The sequence below is a fragment of the Oryza glaberrima genome, chromosome 4 (assembly GCF_000147395.1).
Source record: "Oryza glaberrima chromosome 4, OglaRS2, whole genome shotgun sequence".
Lineage (NCBI taxonomy): Eukaryota > Viridiplantae > Streptophyta > Magnoliopsida > Poales > Poaceae > Oryza > Oryza glaberrima.
This window is the reverse complement of record NC_068329.1, coordinates 17,301,680-17,324,272: the sequence shown is the minus strand read 5'-3', so window position 1 is coordinate 17,324,272 and position 22,593 is coordinate 17,301,680. Positions and strand designations below refer to the sequence as shown.

At 46.2% G+C, this 22,593-nt stretch overlaps 4 protein-coding genes across 9 annotated transcripts; 2 read left to right on the top strand and 2 right to left on the bottom strand.

Annotated features, from left to right (window-relative positions):
- Positions 1 to 1,607: 1,607 nt before the first annotated feature.
- On the top strand, positions 1,608 to 3,903 carry LOC127769408 (uncharacterized). Its single transcript, XM_052294995.1, has 2 exons — positions 1,608 to 2,438; positions 3,223 to 3,903. The coding sequence occupies exons 1-2, from the start codon at positions 1,928 to 1,930 to the stop codon at positions 3,426 to 3,428; spliced, it is 717 nt and encodes a 238-aa protein (XP_052150955.1). The 5' UTR covers positions 1,608 to 1,927; the 3' UTR covers positions 3,429 to 3,903.
- A 1,879-nt stretch (positions 3,904 to 5,782) lies between these two features.
- LOC127771901 (uridylate kinase PUMPKIN, chloroplastic) lies at positions 5,783 to 9,179 on the bottom strand. Its single transcript, XM_052297846.1, has 7 exons — positions 8,244 to 9,179; positions 8,012 to 8,156; positions 7,883 to 7,936; positions 7,705 to 7,796; positions 6,629 to 6,864; positions 6,324 to 6,497; positions 5,783 to 6,232 (listed from the first exon to the last, which is right to left on the bottom strand). Exons 1-7 carry the CDS (start codon positions 9,044 to 9,046, stop codon positions 6,135 to 6,137), a joined length of 1,602 nt encoding a protein of 533 aa, XP_052153806.1. The 5' UTR covers positions 9,047 to 9,179; the 3' UTR covers positions 5,783 to 6,134.
- A 2,236-nt stretch (positions 9,180 to 11,415) lies between these two features.
- On the bottom strand, positions 11,416 to 16,433 carry LOC127770535 (UPF0496 protein At3g19330-like). Of its 6 annotated transcripts, none has more exons than XR_008017014.1 (4): positions 15,024 to 16,433; positions 13,540 to 14,185; positions 11,978 to 13,434; positions 11,416 to 11,888 (listed from the first exon to the last, which is right to left on the bottom strand). XR_008017014.1 is itself a non-coding variant. In XM_052296291.1 (2 exons), the coding sequence occupies exons 1-2, from the start codon at positions 16,226 to 16,228 to the stop codon at positions 14,155 to 14,157; spliced, it is 1,236 nt and encodes a 411-aa protein (XP_052152251.1). In that variant the 5' UTR covers positions 16,229 to 16,433; the 3' UTR covers positions 11,416 to 14,154. The 6 variants fall into 6 exon arrangements, 2 of the variants coding, with proteins under 2 accessions (XP_052152251.1, XP_052152250.1); XR_008017015.1 differs by having other exon boundaries at positions 11,978 to 13,953; positions 14,068 to 14,185; XR_008017016.1 differs by having other exon boundaries at positions 14,101 to 14,185.
- An 88-nt stretch (positions 16,434 to 16,521) lies between these two features.
- Positions 16,522 to 22,493, top strand: LOC127770534 (uncharacterized). Its single transcript, XM_052296289.1, has 10 exons — positions 16,522 to 16,931; positions 17,012 to 17,081; positions 17,181 to 17,305; positions 17,819 to 17,927; positions 18,001 to 18,064; positions 18,345 to 18,400; positions 19,253 to 19,360; positions 19,915 to 20,064; positions 21,681 to 21,851; positions 22,031 to 22,493. The coding sequence occupies exons 1-10, from the start codon at positions 16,648 to 16,650 to the stop codon at positions 22,262 to 22,264; spliced, it is 1,371 nt and encodes a 456-aa protein (XP_052152249.1). The 5' UTR covers positions 16,522 to 16,647; the 3' UTR covers positions 22,265 to 22,493.
- The last annotated feature ends 100 nt before the right edge of the window (positions 22,494 to 22,593 follow it).

Genomic DNA, 22,593 nt, shown 5'->3' with positions numbered 1-22,593 from the left:
AGCTCGAGCCAGCTCGAGCTGGCTTGCGAGCCTTCCGTTGAAGCTATATAATTTATAATCATTAAGAAAAGCAATAACAAATTAACAACATGTAAAATTAAAATAACTTTATATATTCAATTCATCAAAATATAGGCGATAAATTACATATTGACAAATAATAACTCCACTAGAAAATAAAATTATCCATATAAATACATGATGGCATAGGCTCACGATCCAAATCAAGCGGCTCTCGAGCCAGCTTGGGCTCGGCTCGTTTCAGAAACGAGCTGAAAAGGAGGCTTGGGCTTGGCTCGTTTAGCATTCAAGCCGAGCCGAGCTAAGCGAGCTCGAGCCAAGCCCGAGCTGAGCTCACGAGCCCAAGCTTTTTTTTCACCCCTATTCCCATATATTCCCAACTTCTCTCCCTCATTTTCTGCGTACATGATTTTCAAATTGCTAAACGTTATGTGTTTTAAAAAAAGTTTATATATGAAAGTTGCTTTAAAAAATTATATTATCTATTTTTTAAATTTTTTATAGCTAATACCTAATTAATCATGTGATAATCTATTGCTCTATTTTTCGTGCGGAGGGAAGGGGCCGGGTTCCCAACCCCTCTAAAAAGAACGCGGCCTTAGAGAAGCTTTTAATTGTGGGAGAAGCCACGGCTCTTGAAAGCTACCTCAACCTCAACACGTCCATTGAATTAGAAAATACGATTATACGAACCACCGAATATGCACCTGTATGCATCCTATGTAACGTGAGCGGCAGCTCCAAACCAAACGCTCGTTTAGCATAAACCGCTCACAACCGTCGATTTGTCGATCGAACGGCCGCTGTATCCCGGCGGCGCGCCCCAGCCGCCGCAACCGTTCCCAAGGAGAATTTCAGAGGGACCAAACACGAAAAACACCCGCCTCCATTATTTGGAGCCGTATCCGTCATCTGCACAGCGACCATCCATCCCCCCCACTGCCTCGGCCCCGCCCCCAGTAGCGATCTCCACCGAGCCGGTCCCCCTCGCTAGCTAGCTTTCCCGGACTCTTCTCCTCCTATCCCAATCCTAAACATTATGAATTATCCTCTGCATTATTGCCTGGAAACCAATCAGTTTTAAAATCAGTCCACTCCTTGTTACTAAACGACCAAATGATGATCAGGTTATCGTAAGGGGAAGGATCTCTCTCTGAAAGACCGAAACGATCGCTTGCATTTCGCGAGAAACAAAATGCAGAGCTAGCGATCGAGGTGACAGATGACGATGCAACGTAATGCGTATACCCAGATCGTAGCGCCCGGATCGCGCGTGGTTCACGTATCGGTCGCCGTCGCGTTGCTTTCGCGGGGCAAGGAGCGCATTGAGAGAGTGATCGCTACCGTCGTGTGTCGTCGCTAAGTGAATTACTAGTGTAGCCTAGTTGTCGATTAATGCTAAAAAAAATTCTCAAAGATTCTAGGAGTACACTTGCGTTGTCTTAATACGCACGCAGCGGTGTGGCTGGCTAGTGGCTACTACTGATCCAATTATTTGATGAGACACCCATGGTTGGTTAGTTTGATTACATCATCTTATAATTATTTTTTTTTCTTATGTGTGTATATATATATACGCGCACTTGCCGTTCTCTGCATTTGCCGGGACAAAGTCGAGAGCTAGAGGAAGCTAAGCTAAGCTAGAGCGAATCAGCTGGGTTGCTAGCTTTGGTTGCTCACTTTGCTCTGCTTTTGCCTCGCCTTGGCTGAGCTCTGCTCGGCTCGGTTCGTGCATGGCCGTAGGAGCAGCTGCCACCGCGCGCGGCGTGCTCCGCTCTGCATGGGCCTGCAGCTCGCCGTCCGGCCTCCGGCAGCCGTGACCGGCCGGCCGCGCGCCGTTTGAGCGAGCGTCGTCGTCGACGCCGGGGTTCCATCGCTGTGTTTGTTGACTGAGCAAGCAAGCGCGATGCCTCCTCTGACGCCGCACATCGAGAAGGGCTACGCCGGTGGCCGGCAGAGCAGGCAGCAGGAGGCGTCGGCTGCGGCGGCGGCGGCGGCGGCGGGCGGGCAGCTGCTGCTGCAGCGGGGGCCGGGGCAGCGGTCGGTGTCGTTCCACGGGCGCGGCACGGAGCCGCGGCACCAGCTGGCGAGGCAGAGGCCCAAGACGCAGCCGGACCTGCTCGCCGGCGTGAGGGGGAGGGCGACGGCGGCGAGCTTCGGCCCCGCCGCGACCGCCGGCGGCGGCGAGCAGCTGGAGCCGGAGGCCGCCGGGAGGAGGACGCCGAGCAAGGTGCTGGTGAGCGTGGCGGTGCAGCGGAGCCTGTGGCCGCTGCACGTCATGGCGTCGGCGGCGTGGAGCGTGGCCGACCTGGTGGCCGCCGCCGTCGCGCTCTACGTCAAGGAAGGCCGGCGGCCGCCGCTGCCGTCCGCCGACCCGTCGGACTTCGGCCTCCACTACTCCCAGTTCAGCTTAGAGAGTAAGTGCGCGTTCTAACTGGATAATTTGATAGATTACGGACAAAGAAAAGAATATTCACTTGGATGAATGAAATATTATAAAACTAAAGAAATAATTTAGAATATGTTATCTAAACAATGATGATGTAGATTTTTTTTAAAAAAATAAATCGTGCTTTTTAAGAGCATATGATGACATGAACAATCCATACATGAATAATCGTGCTTTTTAATTATTAAGATGGAGTATTTAGAACACGCTCGACTGCATCTTGCACCACCTGCATATGCACTTTGATCTCTTATTGTTACTGTTTTGTGACAAAAATTTGCACCAAAGTTTCATCTCATTTCATCTTTTATCCAAATCAAGAACGTACTCCATACACTTAAAACTGGATCAGATCAATCCAATCATGTTAGTACTACTCTGATGGTGATACTAATCAGACCAATCCATCCAAAGATTCCTAAAGATGCATTGGTCAACTGCTGCCTGGGCCATGTGTCACTGAGATATTTTCCTCTGCTCGAACACTTTGGCCCCGTCAGACAGGCAGGTCGGCTTCAAGCCTAAAATATCAGCTTAGTTATACCACCTTGGCTGAAAGCCTGAAATAAATGAAGCCAATACGAGTTGTTCTGATCATACAGTTCAGGTTCAAATGGTATAACAATATTCAGGCATTAAATTAGTGAAAAATATGACACTAGGTTCATCTAGTTCTTTCACTGAATTAATGTGCTTCTGTCTTAAGTTCTAATCCACCATTGATCCGGTGATAAATCTTTACGGTTGCTTAGGTTTGGACCCAAGGGAAAAGGTGATGGAACTGGGTTCCAGGAGCTTCTTCCTCTGCCCAAAATCTTCAGCTGCTGTTCATGCTCCATCACCTTCCTGCTCCTCTGATGAAGCAAGCAGGATCAGGGATAGGGATGCTCCTGCAGCTGCAAGAGCAGGCGCAGCGCCGGCTTGGGTGAGCTACATGCAGTTCTGGCCCATGATGTAGAGGTAGCTGGTAGCTACATCTCGTATACAGACATATGTATTTGTATCCTAGACTGTTCAGAATAGTTCATGTTCCCCGGTGTGTGTTTGTACAATAGTAGCTCTGTGGATTCAAGAATCAAGAACAGGGTCAGAATTTCTGATGTATTTGAAAATTACCGATGGCCCAGATGAATAACCGAATAGATTTGTCATCTGGGTGACAATTGGCAGCAAATAATAAAGCTTCAGAAGATGGTAGTGTAGATATGAAGGGTTTCTTTGGTAAGGAATTTTGAATGATTTTCACACGAATTAGTTCATTTTCTTAAAAGTTCCCGCAAAATCCCTCTGATCTAAAGGAGGCCGTAGTACTAGTGTGTTTGTAATATCCTCTTTGGTGCAAAATTGCCTGGCTCACAGGACAACGGCAGATTCAGAAATGTTGAATGGATTTGTGCGTGATCAGGACAGTTTTAAAGCTTATTTGTTGGAAATAAAGTCGTTATCGTGGAACACTAAGCACGTTTATGTTGCTATCTTTTGTGTCCATAACTAATTTTTGGAGGTAAGCCGCGGATGATGACTGACGTGTGGATTATACATGTGAGAAGGAAATCTACATGCTATAGCCCTGCCTTTTGTTTTGCTTTTGTCCATCTCTTTCATGAAGAAGAGATGTGTCGTTCATCATCTGCAGATGCAAATCAAACTTCTCTTTTGCACCAAAGATCAGCACACTGAATGGTTAAACAGAAAAAATGGCTGACATCATGGGTATAGCTGTTTCAGATTCCTTCTAGAATTCAGGATAGAGTCAGATGACAAGATATAGAACATAACATAAACTGAAATTGAAAAAAAGTACGAATTACCTCCCGAACTATCGCGGTCGTCCAAATTACCCCTGAACCACAAAACTGGACATTTTTCACCTCAAACTATGCAAACCGGACGAATTACCCCCCATCGATCTAATCCGCGGTGGTTTTGGTCTACGTGGCATACACGTGACATCCCAGTCAGCGTTTTCTAATAAAAAATTGTGGAACCCGCATGTCATAGTCTTCACTTTCCCTCTCTCTCACTCTTCCTCTCCTCTCTCTCTCTCACTCTATCTCACTCTTCCCTGCTTCGGGAAGACACGGCGGCAGCGGGAGACACGGAGGAGCGGGCGGCGGGCGGCGGAAGGCGGCGCGGGCGCGACGCACGGGGGCGGGCGACGAGGTGCCTCTCCGCATACCGCTCCGCGCGTCCCGTGGCGAGGTCGACGGCGTCGACGAGCCACCGCGCGCGGCCGGCATCGTAGCGCGCCGAGCGGACCTCGCGGCGGATGCGGGTGCGGGGGAGGTCCGGGAGGGAGCGGCGGCGGCGACCGCGCGGGGCGCAGAGGCATCCTCGTCCGCTTCTCCGCCGCTGTCCGCCTCGTCCGCCGCCCGCCTCTCCGCGGCCGCTCGCCTCCCCTGCCTTGTCCGCCTCTCCGCCGCCTCCCGCCTCTTCGCCGCCGCTCGCCTCGCCCGCCTCGTCCGCCTGTCCGCCGCCGCCTGCCTGCCTCTCCGTCTCGTCGACGCCGTCGACCTCGCCACGGGACGTGCGGAGCGGTACGCGGCGAGGCACCTCGTCGCCCGCCCCCGTGCGCGTCGCCGCGACGCCGCCGTCCGCCGCCCGCCCCCGTGCGCCGCGCCCGCTGCCGTCTCCGCTCGGCCTTCGCCGCGACGCCGCCGTCCGCCGTCCGCCCCCGTGCGCCGCCGCCCGCCGCCCGCTCCTCCGTGCCTCCCGCCGCCGCCGATAGAGTGAAGCAGTGAAGAGTGAGAGAGAGAGAGAAGAGAGGAAGAGTGAGAGAGAGAGGGGAAAGTGAAGACTGACATGCGGGTCCCACAATTTTTTTAATTAGAAAACACTGACTGGGATGCCACGTAGACCAAAACCACCGCGGATTGGATCGAGGGGGGTAATTCGTCCGATTTGCATAGTTTGGGGTGAAAATGTCCGATTTTATGGTTCAGGGGGATAATTCGGACGACTGCGATAGTTCGGGGGGGAAGGGGGGGGTAATTCGTACTTTTTCCACTGAAATTCTATTAGTTATTCAGATCCATCTAGCATAGAACGCCACATTGACCGGCCAGCATACAACGCACGCACAACATACTTGAAGTTTAAAGCCGATATATTGACAGAATTACAGAATAGCAGAATTGCACAACATTGCATCAGGCGATTACTGATACAAAATAACATTGTTATCATCAAAATACGCCAATAGGAAAATCAAGAGATAATTCTAGCCACAGAGGGGTCTTGTGTTCGTAATAGAACTGTCCCACCTCTCGCCATTTTTAAGATAAAGATTGCAAGAATGGCAAAGAAAAGAGATAAAATGCTGTTCCCCAATACAACACTAAACTTCAACAACAGCCTTACAAGGTTACAGCCCTACTTTGATGCGGTTACCCGTGAACCAATTTATACAAGGATACATGCCCATCAAACTAATCTAATCTACATATCACATTACAAATGGATACTACAATTTTTTTTCTCCTTCGTTGTAGAGAATTGGCACTGAACAGATAGTACACAACAAGCATCCCAGACAAATCAAGGTGGGAGCCTTCTGTCCAAGGAACATGCCCGCTCTCGCATCCACAAAAATCAACCAATATGCAGGCTACCCCCATAGTACAGGCATGACCCAATGCTCTACCGCAGCTAACCTTCTTAAAGTTTATGTAATCCTTCCTGATTGGTCAACTAATGTACCTACTTGATCCCCACAAATTGCTTTGGAGATATTGCCAGGCTCTAACATGTTGAAGATGACAACTGCAAGAAATGAACACATAAAAATCATCTTATGAACACCGCAAAAACAATAATAACACAACTTTGTAATGGCTAGTGCATGGAGGCTGACCAGGAATATTATTTTCCTGACAACATGTAATCGCTGTCATATCCATTCTGCTGAATCCTCTAGCCGCTAACTCCCTAAATGAGATGTGCTCAAAAGGTGGATTGTTGTTGCCCCTAGGAGGACAACCATAATCGTCATCTCCGGCGGTACCTTTAAGCACAACATCTGCATTGACTGGTTGACAACAAATCTAATCAGATATATGTCAATGCAAAAATAATCACACCTAAGAAATGGGAAGTCAATTCAAGCTCATTAACCAAAGCCACAAGAAGCCGCTTTAGGAGGGAATTTCAGCAACATACTTTCAGAAGCTCTCAAGGCAGCAGCTGTATCTGTGGTGAAAAGTGGATTTCCTATGCCAGCACCAATACCAGCAAAGATAACGACCCTTCCTTTTTCAAGATGGCGTATGGCTCGTCGCCTTATGTATGGCTCTGCAACTTCTTGCATCATCAGTGCAGTTTGGACTCGTGTCTCCACACCTATCTTTTCTAGTGACGCTTGGAGCAGTACTGCATTCATCACTGATGCCATCATCCTGACAAAATTCAAAGAGACTGGCATAAATATAAACAGATAAAGCAAAATTAGATCATCATGTCAAAGGAAAACATGATTCCATTGGTCATTTCTAAGTTACATAATGTAATCTGTGCCTAATTACTGATCGTACCACATGTGCTTGAACTGGAGCTACCAATTCTGGTGTTCATTAGATACATATAAGGAATGTGCATGGTGAAGATCAGGATACAAAACATCATGCAACTATCAAAAGGACTATTTGGGACCAATGCTGCATCTGCATGACTGCATCACATCACCCAATTTCGAAATGGATCAAAACAATAGCATGGAGGCTTAATGTAGAGACTGAGCTTAGTAGTCTGCTCTGGATTAGCAACTGCAAAGAACTGTCCAATTGTATGATCAATGAATTATACTGGTAATAGTGAAGTCCAATCAGTTAAACAAGCATCTGTAGTCCTTTAGGCTTTAGCTCAATTACCCCACGGACATTAAAAAATTACCATGGCAGCATGCCTCTAATGACTTCCAGCCAGTCACAAATACATGATACACAACAAGAATGCAAACAGTTCCAAAGAGGTTTTACTAGCATCCAAAGGCAGCCAGTCTTTGACCAATCAGGCAATCAGTGCAATGGGAAGGGAATATGATCAAGAAGGTTCTGTAAATAATTTTATTTGCTGGCAAAGTGGGATTTTTGTTCACATTCTGGCGATCATGACCTTCCAAAACCTTCATGGTACAGTAGCATGAAAGAGTAGAACACAAGCAGGACAAACATTGATAGCAAATAATAATGAAAACGAGTGTTAACTGTTTACAACAACACTGATTCTGAGGAAGTTACCCGATTGAGTATGTTGAAGCTCTATCAGTGCCCGTTGCAGAAACCCAAGTGTCGCCGCAGAATATATTCCGACCTCCCACAACAATTGACACCTGATTGGACCAAAGTAATATTAATTCGGCAATCATTGATTGCAATCGGTAAAAAGTATCTCCAGAGTTGATGTGTTTTCATTTACCTCAACACCATGGCGGCATGCCACTTGAACTTCTCGGGCAATCAGCATAATTACCTGGCAAGATCACAAAGTTTTGTGTGAAAATTCAGGACAGCATCAGACTGGGTGGACGCATAGCTAACAAAATACCTTAGGATCAACATTTTGAGGAGGCGCTCCAGCCAATGCTGTGCCCCCAATCTTGAGAAGCACCCTTTTCCATTTTGGATTTGATGGAGGGGCCAATCTGGAGCTGCCGCCGAAGGTGGGGGTGCTACTGCCAGAAGGAGCGTGCCTGCGATGCGATGCAAAGCATTAGTTCGTCACTACGACCATCAGATCCCCGAACTAATCAACGCCAAAGATGCAAAGGAGGAGCCACCTTTTGCTGCTATGCTGCTGCGGTTGCCGTGGCTTGTTGTCGTCGTCGGAGGCCACCAACGCCTTGGAGGAAGCGGGAGAAGACGAGTTGCCGACGATCTGCTCCATCTTCTTGAACCAGGGCCAGTGGCTGACGGCAGAGGCCCCCGAGCCGGCGAGCCGCTGGCACTCCACCTTGTACCGCTTCTTGAGGTTGTCGATCTTGTTCTTGCACTGCTCCACGCTCTTGCCCCCGCTGCTCTTGCCCTGCCCGTCGGTCACGGCGGCGGCGACGTCCTCCCAGTCCCGACCCCGCAGGTTCCCCCGGTTGAGCTGCTCGAACCGGTCCGTGTACGAGTCGAGGAGGCTGCTGATGGCGCCGTCCGTCCACTCCTCCCGGTCCTTGCGGTACTCCGACGAGCCGGCCGCGACCCCGCCCCCGCCCCCGCCCCCGCCACCGCCGCCCCCGCCGCGGCCCTTCTTCCCCGCGCCGCCGCCACCTCCGCCGCTGTTGAGGTAGGAGCAGTACTCTCCCCCATCGCTGAACTCCTCCGCCCGGTCCCTCCCCCGCTTGGAGTGGTGCGCCGCCGCCGCCGCCTTCCCTCGCTCCGCGCTGTGGTTTCCCTCCTCCTGCCCCATCGGAGCGAAGGGGCCCACGCCCGCCCCGGCCCCGGCGACCGAGGCCGCATCGCCGAAGCAGAAGGCCTGGGCCTGCTGCTGTGGCGGCGGCGGCGCGGCCTGCGACGACGCCGCCGCCGCCGCCGCCTCCTCCTCGGGGACGGGGCCGTCACCGAGGAGACCGAAGTCGTCGTCGCAGGAGGCCATCGTATCGTGGGTGGTGGTGGCGGCGTTAGGGCTACTCGCCGCGCGGGCTCCGCTCCCCGGCCACGGCGGCGGCGGCGGCAAGCGGCGGCGTCGTTGGCGTTAGGGGGGGAGGGGGGTGACGACGTTACGCCCGCCCCGCGCGGCCGGTGGCGATGGCGCTCGCCGCCGCGCTTGGGTTATGGGGGGGGATTGGGGGCGACCCACGGAGCCGTCACGGATCGCTCACGGCTCCGTCACCTCTCGGCGCGTTACACGTTGGGAGCGAGGGGTAGTAGTGGGGCCCACGGCGCAGCGGGGAAAAAAGAAGTGGACCCCACCGGTCGGTCCCATATACGATGGGCTTTGGAAACTATGACCGTTGACTAAGCACCGTTTGAGCTGATCTGAATTCGGACAAGTTTATAAAGCTGGGAACTATTTTATGTGGCGGTGAATTTATAACTACTTCATTCATTTCACCATATAAGTTATTTTAGTATTTTCCATATTTATATTGATGTTATATATAAATATGAAAAATTGATAGAATAACTTATATGATGAAACGAAGGGAGTATAATCTTTATCACTAATGCGTGAGTCCTTTAATATCAGTAAAATTTTTGTACTCTCTAACTCAAATACAAATACTCCTCCTGATCTCTAATTTCTAATCTATCATTTGATTCCGTGGATGTTCACAAGAGGGAACCGAGCATTATTGACCATAGGTCGTTGACTCGCTGAGAATCAATGTTTTATGTTAAGCTATTAGCTATTGTGGCTTGGGTAATTATACTGCTATAAACAATACATTGGACCTTACAATTTAGGCCATGCTGCTAGACTGCCGGTTTCATATGCAGTCACTTGTGTTCACTCACATCTTCACAACAATAGCATAAAGTCTTCTATATACTGCTATATAGAAAGTTTGAAAAACGTATTAGTGGAAACGGAGGTAAAATCTAAATTTTAATCAGAAAAGAACCGGACCAACGCAAGCAAACTTACAGCTAGCAGTCAAGAATCACAAGAATATCCATCAATCAACCATTCAACAGCCCCAAAGAGTCAAAATATTTATGCACGTATAACGTTTTATTTAAGTTTGAGGCGACAAGCAATTAGAATCCATATACATTTTAGTCGCCGCAATGTAGGTCCATTAGTCCTATTGTGCTCCATCTTGTGCGAGTCATTAAAAAAAATGCCAAAAAAAATTTTCCAGATAGGCTCATGAATTTCACAAAATGAATACTCCTACCTTTTTATTTAGGATGGAAAAATGATAACCCAAAATATCCCAAGATAATTTCCTATAATATTTGGAACTGCCAAGTAGTTTCAATGAAATATTGTGGTTCAAGACTGTATAAAACAGATGTGACGTGATGATATCCGAGGTTACAGGACCAATCTTATCTGTAGAGATGGAAAAAGATGGATTCAAACATGAAGTTTTACTACAGCTGGATATCTTGAACGAGCTAAAAGATATTCCATGTTGTAATTTGCACTTAATACATGTCACTGTACCAGCGATGTTTGGAAGAGAACAAAGAGTCCTGCTTCTCAGTTCAGTTTAGAGATTTAGGGAATTTATCTCCTAACCAATAGGTTTTGAGAGTTGAACAAAGAAAGCGTATTTGAGAAAGAATATAAGCTGATAGCATTCTATTGTATTATAAAAAGGCACACCTTTAAACTGAGATTACCAACCAACATGAAATCCTTTGGTACTGCAGTTAAGAACAATATCGGAGTGAAACTTGACAATTTGCAATGCCCATAGGCAGGTGCCCGCAAGAAAAACGTATGCAACACGATAAAAATCGTTCAAGATGCAAAATGCAAATTAAAACGCTAAATTTTGAACAAAACTTTAATCAGAAGAAAAAGTTTTCTAACTATATTTTTTCTAACTATATTCTTCTCAAATCCCTTAACAGAACACTAAAGAATCCTTAATTTTGCTATGTAGCTTCATCAATCAATTCTACAAGCTAGACAACATCTTCAAGTTTCAACAGCGGTATAGATTCAACAACACTAGCAGATTAAGTAGTTCTAGGGTACCAACGAATAGCACATGCAAAGATTGCTATGAGCACGCTATGATGATATGCAAGAAACCATTCTAATTGGCAAATCAGTTCATCTTTGTTCTGCAACAAATGCAAGTATAGGTCCAAAGTAAAATTCTCTGCAGCTATAAGTAACCATTCCAAATGTCGCACAATGGTTGTCCAACAGAAAAAGGTTGAATATCCAAACTGAAAAGACTGGATTGAGCATTGGAACTCAATGCAGAACAATCAAATATTACTCCCATCACATCACAGTAATACTAATTGCAAAAGTAATAATCAACAAGCTTGTGTAAACCTGCTTCGGGTAATTTCATTCATTTGGCAACTTCGAAGGGTTCTCCAACACAACACATGTTATTATTAATCCCACTAAATAAATTAAAGCACTGCAATGCAAAGTGTTAAAACAAACCTAATAAACTTACATGATATAAACGATATTATTGATGTAAGGATTGGTGGATGATGAATCATTCTCGAACGCCTTCGTTCACAAGCTGATTAAAGCCTACGGCGGATGCCGAGGCGTTTGGCGTTCTCCTCCAACGTCAGGTCAGCTCCTTCCTTGAGCGCCTTGGTGAAGGACGCGCCGGACTTGTTGAACTCGAGGACATGGCGCGCCTTGTCCTTGAACATCCCGAACCGCCGGAGCATCTCGTCGTGGCTGCGCTCCGCGCCGTAGAAGTCGCGCCACCGCTCGTACAGCGCCCACACGGCCTCCTCCGACGCGACGTCCGCCTCGTCGTACTGGATGTAGTCGGCGGGGTCGACTGCAAATGCAATGAGGAGGCTATCGATGATGCGCCGCCGGCGCGGCGGCCATGATGATGAGGGGTGTACGTACGTTGCTGTTACTTACGTGGAGCAGTTGGGTCGTAACAAGAGGGGTGCAATTCCTCGTCTTCCCGTCATCTTGCTCGGGTTCGGCGGGAGTATAGCCGCCGCCGCCGCCGCCAGGGATCGTCGAGAGTCGGCGGCGGAGGAGGCGAGTAGGTCCTCCCCATGGTGCGGCGGCGGCAGCGGCGGCGGCGAGCGTGGTGTACGCAGCGAGCCCACGCAGAGGAGAGCAGAGGAGAGCGAGGAGCGAAGCGGCAGAGGTTCAGTGCCAAACGACGAGCGGCGAGGGCGGCGGCCGTGGATGCCATGGCAGCCAAGTGGCCGTCGTATGGGATTCCGAATTTCCGATCTGGTGATTCTACTTCCTCCAACTCCAAGTTCCGGATTTACCGGTATTGCAGTTAAGAACATTATCACCGTATAAAACTATCTGCATTTACAGATATACTATCGTCATGTGTGTGCTACTGTGCTTGCAAGAAAGAGGCATACAACACGTAACAGTCCTTCAAGATGTGAAAGAAATGCAAATTAAACACCAAAATTTACACAGACCTGTATCAGCAGAAATATTTTTCATAGGCAAAAGATGCAATCCCTTAACAGAATATAAGAAACATTGCTATTTTTTTCTGAAGTAGTAGCTTGCAACCAATATCAATACTGCAAGCAAGATGGCATCTTCAAGTTTCAGGTTTCAAAATGACTCACCAATTAGTAACAGATTACCTAATTCAGGGTAGCCATGAATAGCACATACAAACATTGTTATGTACCTGTGATGATGATATGCAAGAAACAATTCAAATTGGCAAACCAGTTCATCTTTGACCTGCAACAAATGCAAATATGCGTATATGCCCGAAGTAAAAAAATCTGGTAGATACTAGTAACTACTTCAAATTTCACACTGTGGTTGTTTAACGACAAAAGTTGAATTTCAAAACTTACTAGACTGGATTGGCGTTGTAACTCGACTCAGAATAACCAAATTGTTATGCCATCCAACTTTAGGTAGATACCAAAGAACAGATAGTGCCAAGCGATAGACAGCGAATGCATAACACCTCACGAGAAACAACAAGCTTGTATAAGCCCGCTTCAGGATATTTCATTTGGCAATTTAGAAGGATTCTCCAACATCAAGTTTTCCTTGAAGTTGATACTGCTATTGATTTGTAAATCATGACAATGGAAACTCAGTCAGGATCAGACTGGCAACTGAGGTGGTTTACAAGGAGCAACCTAGCACAGTTGACTGTTGCGTTCACCAACAAGAACAGGCATACACAAGTGTAACTAACACAAACAAACTTCCCGCTGCCAAATTTCACGAGTATATTCATCAATCACCATTAACCAAGCCCTCAGAGAGTTAAAATCCTTATGCATATATAGTTTCATGTAAGTTCGAGGGAACCAAGTGGCATCCATGTATATCTTTTGTCGCAGTAATGCAGACCTGTTGGTCCTGCAAACCTGAAAAGTAAGAACTAAGAAATATGAATGTATGATCGTAGATTTCCATATGACATTCAACAAAGTGTAGATATCGAAACCGAAAGAACAGGCACATAGTTTTACCTAATTAAGCTTTTCACCGTGTAACCATCATTTGAAAATGGAAAGTACACTTTAGCAGCATAATGTATCATCAGGGAAAGAGTTGATTTGGCAAGCTTGTTGGATTGTGTTATTGATGCAGCAACAGTTAATGCCAGAGAGATTTTTCCCAAAAAGGCTCATGAGTTTCATAAAATATCCCAAGATTGGTTGGTTGGTTGGCAAGGAAGGATCACAATACTACAAGATAATTGAAAATATCCCAAGATATTTTTTATAGGTTACTGCCAAGTTACGGTTCAAATGAAATATTATGGCTCAAGTTTGTATATCGGATGATCAGATACAATGAACAGATCAAGTCCAATATGGGAATTACCGAATTAAGATGGATTCGAAGATGAAATTGTACTGCAGTTGGCAATCTTGAATGAGCTAAAAGAAATATCATTTTGTAATTGTAAGTTAAACATATCACTATACCAGCAATGTTTCAAGATTTAAAGAATTGAGAGATGAACAAACCAAAGCTTGAGATAGAATACTAACTGCTAGTATTCACATCTTTTAAGCTGAGATTACCAACAAATATGAATTCCGTCGACATTGCAGTTAAGAACATTATCAGCATGAAACTTATCCATTTGCAGAGTATATAGTCAAGTGCCTGCAAGAAAAATGCATACAACACAACAACAGTCCTTTAAGATGCAAAATACAAATTAAACACTGGACTTTAAACAAACCTTTATCAGTTAAATATTATTCTAACTATGTTCTTCTGCAATCCCTTGACAGAATGTTAAGAAGCCTATAATTTTCTTAAAGTAGCTTGCAACCAATACCGATACTGCAAGAAAGACATCATCTCCAGGTTTCAACAAACAGGTGTAGATTCAACAACAGTAACAGATTAAGTAATTCAGGGTAGCTCTGAATAGCACATGCAAACATTGCTATGTAATTTGTAATGATGATATGCAAACAACCATTCAAATTGACAAATCATTTCATCTTTGATCTGCAACAAATGCATGTAAAGGCCTAAAATAAAATCTTCTGTAGTTATTATAAACTACTTCAAATTTTGTACATTGGTTGTCTAACAGCAAAGGTTGCATTTCCAAACTTGAAAGATAGGTTTGAGCGTTGTAACTAAATTCAGAATAATTAAGTTATTACGACATCATAGTAATAATTGCAAAAGTAAAAAAAATCATTTGTAGAGTAGCAAACAGTACAATTGCTAAGTTTACCCAAGTTTAAATAGATACCCGAGAACACAGTTTCAGGCAATAGATATCGAATGCATAATAACATACAAGAAACAACGAGCTTGTGTAAACTTCCTTCAGTATATCTCATTTTGCATTTGGCAACCTAGAACAGTTCTCCAACATCAAGTTTTTTCTTGAAGCGGATACTGTTATTGAATTATATCATGACAATGGAAACTCAGTCAGTCAGGATCAGATTGGGCACTGAGGTGGTTTACAAGGAGCAACCTAGCTCGGTTGACGGCTGCGAAGTAGAGGCAGATGTGCTCCTCGAGGTCAGCCAGCTGGCGTAGCAGGCTCGGGTGGTTCTTCCTCAGCTGCCGTACCACCTCCTCTATGGTGTGGTGCTCCCCCCTGCCACGCTCCAGCCCCAGCCGGACCAGCAGCTTGTCACTCTCGACGGTGGCATGGAGTCTGCCCACCAGGCGCTCGATTGTATCGACATCGTTGTTCAACACATAGGCGCCCCTGGCTGCAGCGTCAAGCCGGTCCATGTGTTGCTGCAGGCGTTTCATCGAAGCGGTTGCGGGGCAGCAGGAGCCGCGCGACGCCGCGCAGGCGGGGGCCGCGGCCAACAGCACGGTGATGGCGTGCGTGGCGAGCACGAGGCCCGCGATCGCAGCGCCGGTGGCGCAGGCGATTAGGCAGATGCCCGACCCGCGCGTCGCGCAGCGCACCAGCCGGCGCCTGCGGCGGGCCCTGCGGAGGCGCAGGTCGAGGTGGTTCTTGAGGCCGACGAAGCTCCGGTGCATGCCCTGGAAGCCGGCCGCGGGGGCCGGGAACGGGTTGGGCATTTGGTCGAACAGGAGGAAGGCGTCGAACGCGCAGTCGCGGTGCGGCGCGGCGAGCGGGGGCGCGTGCGGTATCAGCGCGAGGAGGTCCGTGATGGGCCCGTACAGCGCCCGCGCGCGGCGCAGCGCCCGGCGGAGGGAGAGGCAGAGCAGCGACGCGTGGTGCGTGCTGCGTAGGTAGTCCGCGGCGAGGCGGGTCAGCTCCGTGTCCGGCGCGTCCCCCAGCGCGCGCTCCACCACCGCGTCCTCCGGCTGGAGCACGCCGGCGAGGGTGCACCTGTCCTCGTCCTCCTCATCTTCCTCCCCACCACCACCACCACTGACGCCGCCCTCCCGCTGCCCATCCCCGCCGTCCACATGGATCTTCGCCCAGATCTCGTGGTAGGAGCTGGTGTGGATGGCGAGCGTGTACTCCTGGCTCAGGTTGATGGTCGCCGTCGACAGAGAGCTTCTCCCCCACCCCTCCCCCGCCGCCGCAGCCGCCCCATTCCGCCTCGCCCCGCTGCTACCACTCGCGGCGGTGCTCGAGCTCGTGCTCGCGTTCGCGCTACTGGCTGTGGTGTTCGTGTTCGTGTCCGTGTCCTCGCGGCCCACCGACTCGCCTCCCTCCGCGCCCATGCCACGCCGCTCCCACGGCCGCATCGAATCGATAGATCGGCCGCGATCGCCGCGCCGCGCAAGCAATCGAGCCACAGCGACACAAGCAAGCGCAGGGGCAAGCTACTACTAGTAGTATAGGGGTAGTGTGGTGTGCTGTGTAAGGCAGCAACGGGCGCGAGGCGAGGCGCTTTTGGGTTTTTTGACCAGTCGAGGCGTGGACGACGGGTCGGGTCCATTTCCGGGAAGCGAATCCGACGGCGCGCGCGTTCGCTTCCGGTGGCATCCTACGGCGGGCAGTGTACACTTGCCTCCGCGCCGCGCCGAGCCGTCGGTCGCGGTGCGCGTGATAGCTCTACTCTCGCGGTCGCTGTGGGCGCGGGGCGGGTTGGCGAAGCGGAGACGGCACGCGCGGAGTCCGTACGGCCGCAGCGAGGCGACGTGGTGGCGTCGAGTCGGCGGCGATGATAAGGGTTGTGTCTCCGCCGCCTCCGTCCGCCGTGCAGCTGCGCGGCGGCGGCGGCACCCCGGGGCCCTCCTCCTCCGCGGTCTGCCGTTTCTGGGGTTCCCGAAGAGGAAGTAGAGTTGCGGCGACGAGTAGTTGGGGTTGGGGGAAGAGTAGGAGGAGGAGGCGCGCCGCCATCTCATGCTGCTCTGCTGAGGAAGGGGAGGGGCCCCGGGTCGCCACGCCGTCGGCTCCCCCGGCGCCGTCCGAGGGATCGATACAGCTCTACTCGCAGATCGAGAGGTAGGCGATGGCTAATTCCGTGCCTGCGAAATCTCTCTCCTAGATTGATAACATCTTTTGTTGTTGCGGCCGGCGAACAGGGTGATCACGGAGGCGGCGAAGCAGTCCCGGGAGGGCTGGGGTTCGACCGGAGATTGGACCGAGATCGAGGTGCGCTTCGGTGATTGCGACCTCAATTGAGAGTGCAAAATTTTCCTGCTACTGTTGTTGATGCAGAGTGATTTTACTTACTACCGGTTGTTCTGATAGGGAGCGTGGGTGCTGAAGCCTAAATCACAGGAGCCCTCGTTCGTTGTTCACTTCGTTGGTGGGATTTTTGTTGGAGCTGCTCCTCAGATCACTTATCGTTTCTTCCTTGAACGACTTGCAGACAAGTATGTGGACAAGCAATGCCCAATGACCCAAAATTATCTGTGTGCAACAATCTAATTCTGCTCAAAGACTGAAACAGAGCGGCATTTGATTTGTTCGTAACGCTGGAGAGTTGACTATAGTTCTATACCCGAAATGCAACCTTTGAAAATTTAGCCCTCCCTTTGTTGTGTGTTTAACTAGTGCATCATTGCTTGACCATGAATCTAGAGAATAAGAGCTTTGGTGTGTAATTTGTCATTATTAACTGCAAGGCACCTCTTTATGTGGTTCTAAGCAAGACACGCTTGTTCAATCTATCAAAAAGTTAGTGAAACAACAATCATTTTTAAAGTTTGTCCTTTGATAATATTACAAGCAATGAACTGCATCTTCATTTCAAGAAAATGATACAGTACTTCTTAGCTCTAGCTCTACACGGTTTACACTGCTATTATGATTTCCTATAGAGCTATCTTTCTACATATTCCACTTCTCTAGCAGACATGTATTTTATCAGTCTATTTGAAATTTAGGGGAGCTTTGGTGATCGCAACGCCATATGCTAGCGGCTTTGATCATTTCTTCATCGCAGATGAAGTTCAATTTAAGTTTGACAGGTGCTTAAGAAACATGGTTGAACCTGTAAGTTGTTATTTTTCACATAACAATTAACTCCAATATTGTCCAATATACTAAGCAAACATTTTTTTTCCAGGTAAATGACCTTCCCACATTTGGTGTTGGGCATTCTTTGGGATCTGTGATCCACCTTCTCATTGGTACGAGATTATAAGTGCATATTTCGGCCTTGTTTAGTTCCAAACTTTTTCTTCAAACTTCCAACTTTTCCATCACATCAAAACTTTCCTACACACATAAACTTCCAACTTTTCTGTCACATCGTTCCAATTTCAACCAAACTTCCAATTTTAGCGTAAACTAAACACACCCTTCATTTATCTTCTGGGCTATGAAGTATTCTTTATGTAAGATTAAATTTGTGCTTGTTCAGTTAGCGGTGTAATATGTTGTTTTATCACTGATGTTTGCTTCTATTAGGATCAAGATACGCTGTGCAGCGAAGTGGAAATATATTGATGGCCTTTAACAATAAGGTATGTTTTTTGCGTGTTATCTCCCCTCCTTGTTAACACTAGTAACAATCCCATGCTTTGCGATGGGCTTATTTAATTGAGGATATATCCATACCATTAGGATGGATGGGACCGTGGATCGAGTAAAGCACCGGAAGACTAACTGCTTGTTCTTTTTTCCCCTGGTTTTTCCTTCTTTTTTTTCTTCTTTTTAGGAGGCAGAGATTACATTTCCTGGTTTTTGGGACAGATATGGGGAGGACAGAGTTGTTTTTTTCGTTAACTAATCGTCTTTTCTTTTCCTGGTTTTCTTCTTTTTTTTCTCAGTTGGTTAGTTTTTGGCACTTTTTTTTCTCTTTTTTTAGTGCTTTTTATACGTGAGATTGGAAGGGGAGGAAGGAGGACGACTGTCCTTTCGAAGTAGTAGAGAAAATTGCATGGCTTAGGGAAGACACATACATATAGGTAAAGACCATACTAGTACACTGTAGATGACCAGGGATCCATACTTTATTGCTTTAGTTTGTATCTCTTGATAAGATAAGTGGATAACTGGACATTCCTCATTGAGTAGATATTTAAATTGGGTAATCCATAGTAATGCAACTTTCAAAGTGAAGTAAGAACTTTTGTACGCTTCAATCTACATGGAGCGGGTACATCAGCTGCGAAGCATGTGATGCGGCTCTGTTAGTTTGGTACAAAAATCGTAGTGTCATAAGACACTTGCATTTAGATGTTAGGACGGAATGATGTTATCTATTGTAACCAGAGCGAAAAGAATTTTTGTTCCGTTCAAGCTATTAATTCTTTTAAAAGCTACTAGTAGAATATTACTTGTAGTTTTTCTTCTTCTTTCTTTTTCTTTTGCAGGAAGCAAGCTTGGCAGTTCCATTATTTTCGCCTGTAATTGTTCCCATGGCACAGAGTTTTGGGCCAATATTTTCCCAGTTGACATCATATCCAACACTTCGTTTTGGGGTACGATGTGTTTCTGAATTCCATTGCCAACTTGTTACGATGATTTTTTATATTTTATGACAAAGTCTGTTGCTTGAATGGTCTGCAACTGTTCCACATGGTGGTATTATTTTCTTTTCATCCCTGCACTGTCATTCTCATTTGGACATCTCCTGTTTCTGGAGACGTACTATCTTTCTTAGTATGTATCACAAGTGGAACTTATGGTGTTAGGTGTAGGTGTAAGTGACAAAGTCGGTATCTGTTCACTATTCTAAAAATAGGAAGTTCCCAACTCTAATAGAATGTTCGAGTTTTATGTTGGCGAGCCTCCCTTCAATTTTAAACTCAGTAAGCACATAAATTTACCAGAAGTTTCATGTTAGTTACAAAGAATTTTTCCTCAGATAGCAATAATATGAAATAGAAATGGACATGGATCATTCCAACTATTACACTTGAATATTGCTACTGATGCCATGTCACTCTCCCAAATACAAATCACATGTTTCCTATGTGTTGATTATATGCCACTTCCCTCTTAAGCTAAGATGATTATAATCCTTGCAAAACAGGCGGAAGCAGCCATTAAGCAACTTGAGAATCTTAGCCCTCCTGTTGTTAAGCAGCTCCTGCCATTAGTTCAGCAACTTCCTCCACTGTATATGGATTTAGTAAAAGGCCGAGAAGAATTCGTTCCAAAGCCAGAAGAGACACGTCGGCTGGTAAGTTAGCTTATTCTTCTCTTTCAATGCTTCAGATACTTGCATAGGATATATGTTAACCTTTCATCTACAATTGCTGTGCTGCTGTTGTAATATTATATAGAAGTGCTAAAAAGTCAACTCTAAAACGATGTTTTTTTTTCTTCTATACTTTCTATTTTAAACTAACCAATACTAACCACTGGGTTAATAAATTTGAATAGCCTCTGATATCATATGACATAGGATGCATCCCCAACTCCCCATCAATATCATTTATTGGTGACTAGCAGAATCTTCTATGCAATTCATCACATTGCACTTTTTGAAAGGATCATCAGGCAATGGATCATGGTGGATTCCCCTTGCTTATTTTGAGGATATAGGCAGAGATGTGCCCAAATAGAAGTATACAAACCAAATGAAATCACTAATTCTCCAGAGCTGTTAAAGTATTTTCACCATCAGTTCTATACTAAGGGTGTGTTCGGGTGTGCAGGATGGAAACCCATCCTGCACGTAAAACGGAGCGGCCTTTTAACACGTGATTAATTAAGCATTAGTTATTTTTTTTTTCAAAATGGATCAATATGAATTTTTAAAACAACTTTTGTATATAAAATTTTTGAAAAAAATGCACCGTTTAGTAGTTTGAAAAGCGTGCGCGCGGAAAACGAGAGAGGTGGGTTGGGAAAATGGTGTACCGAACTCAGCCTAACATCAGTTAGCATTTTGAGTTGAATTTTCTCGGTTCAATCCAAGTCTACAGATGTCATTTTTGGCGTGATTGATGAGTATAGAAATAACCAATAATTTGGGTAGTATGTACATATGTATGAAATGTTCAGTTTGAAGTCTACAACAAACTTTAAGGAAACAAGGAATTACGATGGCAGAGTTATTATATTTTGATCTATATATGAGTTTGTTTTAACAAAAAGGAAGACGTGTTGAATATATCAAAGCTCTTACTGGTGTTACCATAATCTAAAATTGACCTGACAGATTAGTATGATAGTGAAATGCTTGCAAAGACCATTTGCTGTGTCCACTCTATAATTCACACTGCTGATCTTACAGCATTATTTCGCCCATCTTAATCAACCCTCGCAGCATGTGGCTCTCTTTAGGTTTGGACAATCATGAAAATATGCAATTCATTCAGTGCGCAAAGATGTATGCAGGATAAGCTAAATAACTAGAGAACTGTCCAGCAATCAAAGAAATGTTAGCACCTTTTGTTTGTGCATTTGTGGATGAGTAGGTTGGAATATTATTCCCTGTTCTGACTTTGTATGATGTATGCCCAAACATAAAACAAGTTAAAAGGAGATATCCTTAATGTTACTGGGACAAAGTGAGTAATATGCATTACCATGCTGCTTCAGACTTGGGAGGAGAAAAGAAAAACAGAGAGAGAAAGAGCTAACTAATCCATCACGTTTAATGTAGTTGGATTTCTTGTTTGTATGTGGTACTAAAAATAAAAAAAGATGTAACTTATGTTATAAATGGCAGCAAATTTATTATCATGAAGCATTTTTCAAATTATTGTGTTGTGGTTTTTTTTTAAAAAAAAATACCACTATATAATTTATTTTTATGATTGTTCTAATGCATTACACTTCTTTCTGCAGGTAAAATCCTACTATGGGATTTCTCGAAACCTCTTGATAAAGTTCAAAGATGATCAAATTGATGAAACATCTATTCTTGCGCAAGTACTAAGCTCCGAATCTGCCATTAGCTCACTGCTTGACATGTCAATTCGGTCACTTCCTGGAGATCATGGACTACCGTTACAGCAGGTGATTTTCGCTGAATATATTCTCAGAATTAAAGGTGCTGACAAATGACAAAGCCTGTCATGTACAGCACGTGCTGTCCATGAATAAAGCTATTGTTAGACCAAAGATATTATTTTTTGAGAAAGTTATTGTATCCGTCTCTCTTATTTCAGCTAAGTAATCACATATTTTTCCTTCAGGTACTTCCTGATGTTCCACCAGCAATGGCCGATGCAGTAAACAGAGGAGGTGAACTCCTGACAAATCTAGCAACAGGGACACCATGGGAGGCTGTTGCTAAGGAGGTAGGTAGCACTTTAGGTGCGGATTCGGGCGTTCTACGAGCACAAATCTCAAAGGATGTCAATACACTTGTTGACGTAATTGTTTCATGGATTGAGTCAAATTCTGGTCCAAGATTACTTCGTTCATGATGACACCCCCACAAAGGTTTAGCAGGTTGGGAATGCCAGTACCAAACGTCAAGAGGATTCAACTGACGAGTATTGCAAACTGTAGATTGCATTTCAACCCCGACATGCTAGTGGTGTATATATATGCTGTACATCGTAGCGCATGACTTGTTGAATGTAATCTATCTTGATGGAGTATTACGAATGTACATTTCCATTAAAAAAATGTACATTTGGAAGGACTAGAATAGAGCGATGAGTTTATGGGTTTGTGGCTGCTCTGATCCTGACAGGCACTGGGGGTGCACAGTACTGCACAGTCCTGTCCGCAAATCTACAGTTCAGTTTTA